Source organism: Papio anubis, chromosome 18, assembly GCF_008728515.1.
Source record: "Papio anubis isolate 15944 chromosome 18, Panubis1.0, whole genome shotgun sequence".
NCBI classification, from domain to species: Eukaryota; Metazoa; Chordata; class Mammalia; order Primates; family Cercopithecidae; genus Papio; species Papio anubis.
The window spans coordinates 46,579,849-46,588,123 of NC_044993.1; the positions used below are offsets into that span (position 1 = coordinate 46,579,849).

At 45.8% G+C, this 8,275-nt stretch overlaps 1 protein-coding gene across 6 annotated transcripts in view; it reads left to right on the forward strand.

The window, feature by feature from the left end:
* Nucleotides 1–7,918, forward strand: part of TMEM219 (transmembrane protein 219) — a 36,035-nt gene extending 28,117 nt beyond the window's left edge. For 4 of the 6 annotated variants that reach the window (XM_009198862.4, XM_009198860.3, XM_009198861.4 and 1 more), the window contains 3 exons: nt 4,153–4,382; nt 6,272–6,442; nt 7,819–7,918. In XM_009198862.4, the coding sequence (XP_009197126.1) occupies nt 4,153–4,382; nt 6,272–6,409 (368 nt within the window). In that variant the 3' untranslated portion in view covers nt 6,410–6,442; nt 7,819–7,918. The remainder of the gene's footprint in view (nt 1–4,152; nt 4,383–6,271; nt 6,443–7,818) is intronic. The other 2 variants (XM_009198863.3, XM_031658335.1) reach the window with 1 other exon arrangement.
* Nucleotides 7,919–8,275: the final 357 nt, after the last annotated feature.

Here is an 8,275-nt window from a genome sequence, read left to right on the forward strand (position 1 = left end):
TGTTAGCCAGGTTGGTCTTGATCTCCTGACCTCGTGATCCGCCCGTCTCGGCCTCCCAAAGTGCTGGAATTACAGGCTTGAGCCACTGCACCCTGCCATGAAACCCCATTTCTACTAGAAATACAAAAATTAACTGGGTAGGCTGGTCACAGTGGTTCACACCGGTAATCCCAGCACTTTGGGAGGCCGAGGCGGGCAGATCATGAGGTCAGGAGTTCGAGTCCAGCCTGACCAACATGGTGAAACCCCATGTCTACTAAAAATGCAAAAATTAGCCAGACATGGTGGCACACGCCTGTAATCCCAGCTACTCAGGAGGCTGAGGCAGGAGAATCATTTGAACCCGGGAGGCGGAGGTTGCAGAGAGCCGAGATCGTACCATTGCACTCCAGCCTGGGCGACAGAACAAGACTCAGTCTCAAAAAAAAAATTAGCCAGGCTTGGTGGTGCGCGCCTGTAGTCCCAGCTACTCGGGAGGCTGAGCCAGGAGAATTGCTTGAACCTGGGAGGTGGAGGTTGCAGTGAACCAAGATCGTGCCACTGCACTGCAGCCTGGGAGACAGAGTGAGACTCCGTCTCAAACAAACAAACAAAAATACAAAAATTAGCCAGGTGTGGTGGCAGGCGCCTGTAGTCCCAGCTACTTGGGAGGCTAAGGCAGGAGAATCTCTTGAATCCGGAAGGCTGAGGTTGTAATAAGCAGAGATCACACCACTGCACTCTAGCCTGTGCGACAGAGACAGACTCTGTCCCACCAAAACAAAAAAAAAAAAGTAAGGTGAGATCACAGAGGACTGTGGGGTCGGGCATCAGAACACTCAGGGCTGGACCCTACCTCTGACCTCACCCATGATGACCTTGGACACATCCCTGGACTTTAGTCACTTCTGTGATTCGGGCTTTCAGTGAACATGCTGCCAACAGGGTAGGTTTTCTATGAATGCTTTCTTCCTCTGCCAGTTCTGACGTTCTTTGAGTCTATCTTTGGAGGTAGGATGAAATGGGCTAGATATTTGACCTACTGTTTTCTCATCCTTTAGCTACCTCCTCTTAGAGACCCCTTTTTCCTCAGGGATATCAGAGAAGCATATTCAATTAAACCAGTGTCATAAGGGCCTGCTATGTGCTTAGCATAGTTCTGTATGCCACAAAGGATGCAGAAAAAAATTAGACAACATAAATTTCCAAAGAGCTATAGTGTTCTGGGAAAATGACAAGCGAGAGAGACAGAAAGTGAAAATGTCAGTGGATGCCATTAATCCCTGTATGACATTTGCCTTATCTAAAATATGCTGAGATAAAGAGGGATGGAAGAGGGTGGTATTTTTTGACTTCTGAGGTCCTTTACAACACTATCATTCTAAGATTCTCCTATGAGTATGTATGTATCGGGGGAGTGGGTCTCTGCCTGTCCAGGTGTACATGTATGTTAACAAAAATAAGGAATGTGTCTGATATATGCAGACTTGGGACAATTCTTTCTCATTCTTTTTACTTTTAAAGAGATACATAATAGTTTTATTGAGATATGATTCATACACAATACAGTTCACCCATTGGAAGTGTACAGTTAGGGCCGGACGTGGTGGCTCACGCCTGTAATCCCAGCATTTTGGGAGGCCAAGGCAGGCAGATTGCTTGAGCTCAGGAGTTTGAGACCAGCCTGGACAACATGGCAAGACTCTGTCTCTACTAAAAATACAAAAAAAAAAAAAAAATAGCCAGGCGTGTTGGCACACGCCTGTGGTCCCAGCTACTCAGAAGGCTAAGGTGGGAGGATTGTTTATCCCTGAGAGGCAGGACTTGCAGTAAGCATTCTCCCACCTCAGCCTCCTGAGTAGCTGGGATTACAGGTGCTCGCCATCATGCCCAGCTAATTTTTTTTTTTCCCTGAGACGGAGTCTCGCTCTGTCACCCAGACTGGAGGGCAGTGGTGCCATCTCAGCTCACTGCAACCTCTGCCTCCCAGTTTCAAGAGATTCTCCTGCCTCAACCTCCCAAGTAGCTGGGATTACAGGCACGTGGCACCATGCCCAGCTAATTTTTGTATTTTTTTGTAGAGATGGCATTCCACCATGTTGGCCAGGCTGGTCTTGAACTCCTGACCTTGTGATCCGCCCGCCTCGGCCTCCTGAAGTGCTGGGATTACAGGCGTGAGCCACTGCGCCTGGCCAATTTTTTTATTTTTTGTAGAGATGGGGTCTCACTATGTTGCCCAGGCTAGTTTCAAACTACTGGGCTCAAGTGATCTTCCTGCCTCACCTCCCAAAGTGCTGGGATTACAGGCATGAACTACCAGGTCTGGCCTATTACCCAATTGTTTTAATTTACTTTCTCCTGATTGCTAGTAAGGTTGAACCTCTTATGGTTTATTGTCTATTTTCATGTTGTCTGTGAATTACCTGTTTGTTTCCTTTGTTCATTTTTCTTTTAAGTTATTTGTCTTTGTCTTCTTGATTTGTGGAAGGTCTTTATTCTGGATAGTAATCCTTTTTGTCATTTAAATATAGGTATTTTCAATCAATATGTTACTTGTTTTTTTAACTTATCTTTCATTGCATAGAAGTCTTTAATTTTTATGAGGTTAGGTTTGTCACTCTTGTCCTTTATTAAGACTTTTAGGTTTTGTGTCTTTCATAGGAAGGCCTTCCTCATTTTAAAATTAGAAAATATTCTGGCCAGGCATGGTGGCTGATTGCTGTAATCCCAGCCTTTGGGAGGCTGAGGCAGGTGGATCACCTGAGGTTAGGAGTTCTAGACCGGCCTGGCCAACATGATGAAACCCCGTCTCTACTAAAAATACAAAAAATTAGCTGGGCATGGTGGTGGGTGCCTGTAATCCCAGCTACTCTCAAGGCTGAGGCAGGAGAATCACTTAAACCTAGGAGGTGGAGGTTGCAGTGAGCCAAGATCGCGCCACTGCGCTCCAGCCTGGGCAAAAACAAGAGTGAAACTCTGTCTCAAAAATAATAAAATAAAACGGCTGGGCGTGGTGGCTCATGCCTGTAATCCCAGCACTTTGGGAGGCCGAAGCGGGCGGATCATGAGGTCAGGAGATCGAGACTATCCTGGCTAACATGGTGAAACCCTGTCTCTACTAAAAAATACAAAAAATTAGCCGGGTGTGGTGGCGGGCGCCTGTAGTCCCAGCTACTCGGGAGGCTGAGGCAGGAGAATGGCGTGAACCCGGGAGGCGGAGCTTGCAGTGAGCGGAAATCGTGCCACTGCACTCCAGCCTGAGGGACAGAGCAAGACTCCATCTCAAAATTAATAATAATAATAATAAAATAAAATATACTGTATTTTCTTTTAATACTTAAGTTTTTTTTTTAGTTTGTATAGTTCTTTAATACATCTGCACTTTATTTTATGTTATAGGATAACAGTTTGACGCTATGTTTTTTTCTACATGGAAATTTTCCCAAGGCCATTTACTGAGGCCATCCTTTCCCCACTAATTTAAAATAGGGTGAGAACCTTTCAATGGATTTTGGTACCAAGTGAGAAACTGCTTTCTTAAAAAGGATGAGCTAGTTTATGCAAACTGACATGGGCAATGTGTATCTGCCCATTTCACTGCAGCCTTGCGAGTATTGGTATGGTTGTTGTATTGATTGTAATTTAAATTAATTTAAATTACAACTTAATTTGTGTTTATATTGATACAAAGTTATTTTCATTTCTCAGTGATATAAATAATGGTATATGGAATAGTTCATTGAATAGAATCAATGCCAAAACACCTGGTATTAAAGAAAGCCTTAAAAAATAAATAGGGCCAGGCATGGTGGTTCATGCCTGGAATCCCGACATTTTAGGAGGTCAAGATAGCAGGATGACTTAAGCCCAGGAGTTTGAGTCTAGCCCGGGCAATACAGTGATACCCTGTCTCTACAAAAAAATTTTAAAATTAGCCAGGCGGGTGGCGCATGCTTGTAGTCCCACCTACTCGGGAGACTGAGGTGGGAGGATCACTTGAGCCCAGGAGGTTGAGGCTCCAGTGAGCTGGGATCGTGCCACTGCACTCCAACCTGCACGACAAAGTGAGACCCCATCTCAGAAAAATAAAGAAAGAAATAAAAGAATAGAAGTGTGAAGACAGAGGCTCCCGCGTCACCCCTCATTTTCTTCCATCTTTTGTGCCTTTCACAGGATCTTATGCAGGACAACTGGTCCTTATCACAGCCAGGGTGACCACAGAAAGGACTGCAGGAACCTGCCTGTATTTTAGTGCTGTTCCAGGAATCCTACCCTCCAGTCAGCCACCCATATCCTGCTCAGAGGAGGGGGCTGGAAATGCCACCCTGAGCCCTAGAATGGGTGAGGAGTGCGTTAGTGTCTGGAGCCACGAAGGCCTTGTGCTGACCAAGCTGCTGACCTCGGTAAGAGCCTCGGATGGGTCGCCAGGGTTTTGTGGACTGCCTGCTGACTGCTGTATCTTGAAGGCCCCTGGAAACAATTCTACGTTGTAGAAAAAGCACAGGTTTTATAACCCTGCCTTGGGGCCTGTGTGACTTAGAACAAGTGTCTAAACATCTCTGAGTGTCAGCTTCCTCATCTGTAAAACAGAAAACATGACCCTATCTCTTAATTCCACCAAATAAGGATTAAATGAGAATGACTGTGAAGTGCCCAGCACAATGCCTAGGACATAGAGATTTGATAAGTGACAGCTATTATTGTTTACTATTGTCTTTAAAACATTCTCTCTACCTCAAAGGAGTTCAGAAGCTGTAATAAGAGGCAAATGGGCTAATTGCTATTAGAAAGATGTGAGCAAAGTGTTATGCAAACACAGAATAAGGAGCCATTAACCCTAACTTGAACATTTGTGGAGAGTGCTTCACACAGAAGGTGGCATTTACCAAAGAGCATTGTGTACAGCAGTTTATAATGCACAAAGTGCTCTTAGGGTTCATTAATTCATTTGATCTTAAAATAGCCTTTTGAGGTAGGTGTTATTATCCCATTTTGCAGATGAGGAAACAGGTTTAGAGAGAGGGAGTGAATTGCCAAAGGCCACACAACTGGTTAAGTGGCAGAGCCAGGATTGCAACCCACACCTTCCGTCAGGTCAGGATGATCCTTGAAGATCCGTCTCAAAAAAAAAAAAAAAAAAAAAAAGAAAAAAACCCATGAGGAACGTAACCTGGGACTTGGAATCAGAGATCTGGTTTCTAGATCTAGCACTGCTTGCACTTTTTTTTTTTTTTTGAGATGGAGTCTCGCTCTGTCACCCAGGCTGAAGTGCAGTGGTGCAATCTTGGCTCACCGCAAGCTCTGCCTCCCAGGTTCATGCCATTCTCCTGCCTCCTCCTTCCAAGTAGCTGGAACTACAGGCGCCCACCACCACACCCAGCTAATTTTTTGTATTTTTAGTAGAGACGGGGTTTCACCATGTTAGCCAGGATGGTCTCGACCTCCTGACCTCATGATCCACCCTCCTCAGCCTTCCAAAATGCTGAGATTACAGGTGTGAGCCACCACGCCCGGCCGCTTACACATCTTTAAAATGTGGATCATAATGAAGTTTCCTATCTCTTGGAGTCATGATGGGGTTCAGGTTGATAGCTGGGCAAGAAAGTAGTTTTCAAACCATCAAGACAAATGTTCGAGCCTGGGCAACATGGCGAAACCCTATCTCTACAAAAAATACAAAAAAATTAGCTGGGCATGGTGGCACATACCTGTGGTCCCGGCTACTCAGGAGGCTGAGGTGGGAAGATCACTGGAGCCCAGGAGGTGGAGGTTGCAGTGAGCCGAGATCGCACCACTGTACTCTAGCCTGGGTGACAGAGTGAGACCCTGTTTAAATAAATAAATAAATGTCAACTTACATGAAAATAACATTGGCCGGGCGCGGTGGCTCAAGCCTGTAATCCCAGCACTTTGGGAGGCCGAGACGGGTGGATCACGAGGTCAGGAGATCGAGACCATCCTGGCTAACACGGTGAAACCCCGTCTCTACTAAGAAATACAAAAAACTAGCCGGGCGAGGTGGCGGGCGCCTGTAGTCCCAGCTACTCGGGAGGCTGAGGCAGGAGAATGGCGTGAACCCGGGAGGCGGAGCTTGCAGTGAACTGAGATCCGGCCACTGCACTCCAGCCTGGGCTACAGAGCGAGACTCCGTCTCAAAAAAAAAAAGAAAATAACATTTTCCCTTTAGTTGCTCCCTAGATGTGGAGAGCCCTCTCCCTCATGGAGGCTCCCTCTATAGCCCTTGGGCTGGATTAAGATCTCCTTCTCCTCCCCTCCCTGTACCCCTCCGTAGGAGGAGCTGGCTCTGTGTGGCTCCAGGCTGCTGGTCTTGGGCTCCTTCCTGCTTCTCTTCTGTGGCCTTCTGTGCTGTGTCACTGCTATGTGCTTCCACCCGCGCCGGGAGTCCCACTGGTCTAGAACCCGGCTCTGAGGGCACTGGCCTAGTTCCCGACTTGTTTCTCAGGTGAGGTTCTTTGCTCCAGTCCTGCGGGAGCAGGGAATGGGGTGGGGGTGGAGGTTGTAACTGGGGTAGAGCAGATCTTTGGACTTTTCCTCAAAGACTGCTGCTTCTGAGTCCCCGAGAACCTCTTCAACCACAGCTTTCCCTTAGGGACTGGGAACAATTTGACACTGTGAGCATTCAATATTTTTCTAATTACTTTAACTTTTTTACTATAAAATATTTAACACTTATGTAGAAAAGTCCAATACCATAAAAGGACAGCTTGGCAAATTATTATAAAGTGGATACTTATAAATACCACTGAGGAAAGGAATAGAATATTACCAGCAGTCCACAAACCCCCATGGTCCCTTCCTTCCTGACTATGCCCTCCCTCTCCCTAGAAATAACTACTGTCCTGCTTTATAATTTATTGCCAAGTATGTATTCCTAAATAATATAGTTTGGGTTTACTTATTTTTGAACCTATGTAGACAGAATCATACACATTCTTTTGTGGCTGACTTCTTTCAAGCAACATTGTGATTTTAAGACTCACCCATAACTAGTTCGCATCCAAGCATTTGGGTAACAATGGTGAGTTAAGAGGGTTCACATTTGATGATTCGTCCTGGATATGAACCATGTTTGTCTTGCTTTTGTCCTGAAATTCCGATACCCAGTTTTATGATGAAAATTTTGTAAAATTCAACTTGAACTGCTCAGAAGAGTCTAATTGATGATACCCATTTACTGGGGACATAGTATGTGCCCAAGAACTTGACATGCACCTTCTCTCTTCCATTTAGTCATCGTTACCTTTAGAAAAAGCTGATTCTGTTAACAAGATCTTTGGAGGGAATCAGCTTCACAAACGTAGCGGTGGGTGGGGGTCATTAGGTTCACATGTCAGCCCACTAAGGGAAAAAATATTTCTGCAAAAAATCTTCACTTGTCAGAGGGAGGGTGCATGTAATCTGAGAGCCATGTTTTATGCATCCAGCTCTTGAACTGGTCTCAGCTTCAGCTGGCTGCGGTCACCTAGGAAGTTACTATGGGAAAAGTGGAAATAGTTCAGGCTCAGGAAACTGATTGGGCCAGAGGAACTGGAAGCTCAAGATCAACTCTGCTTATTTTGCTGATGGCTGGACCTAAATGCCCCAGCCACCTACTTGGGACAGGAAATGACAGGACCCTCTCAACCTTGGACTGGGAAAGGAGGGCTTCCTGCCCCTGGCAGACCCTGGGGTCCTGAGGCTACCTTAGTTGGGATCAAATGCCTGTATTGGTCTCTAGCTGTCACTCCCTCTCCTCGTTCCTCAATTTCTGCACACATCTCAGAGCTTCCTCTAGCAGCTCTCCGACCTGTTTTGTTGTTTTCTTTTCTTTCTCCTCAGGTGTGAATCAACTTCTTGGGCCTTGGCTCTGAGTTGGAAAAGGTTTTAGAAAAAGCGAAGAGCTGGAATGTGGGGGAAAATAAAAAGCTTTTTGCCCAGTGGCGTGTATGGTATTTATTGGGGGTTGGATTGAGGTGCGGATTTTAGGGTAGGCAGGCTTACAAGTTTTGGGGACTCTTTTCTGTTGACTCTTTAGTTTGGACACAGGTTGCCATAGGGCATAAGTTACTTGAGCTCTCCCCATGGTTAACTTGGCTTTGGTAAACACCTGTCTTGTTTTCTTCTACGAAATAAAATGGATATAATTACAGTTAGTTGGGCGGGTGGGGTGTCAGGTCATGGAAATGCTGTGACATAAATGCACCGTGACCTTGGCAAGTCTTGCAACCTGCAGCGCCTCAATTTCCGTAAGAGATTTGACCTATTGCGTTTTCCCAGCATCAACGCGCAAAGATTC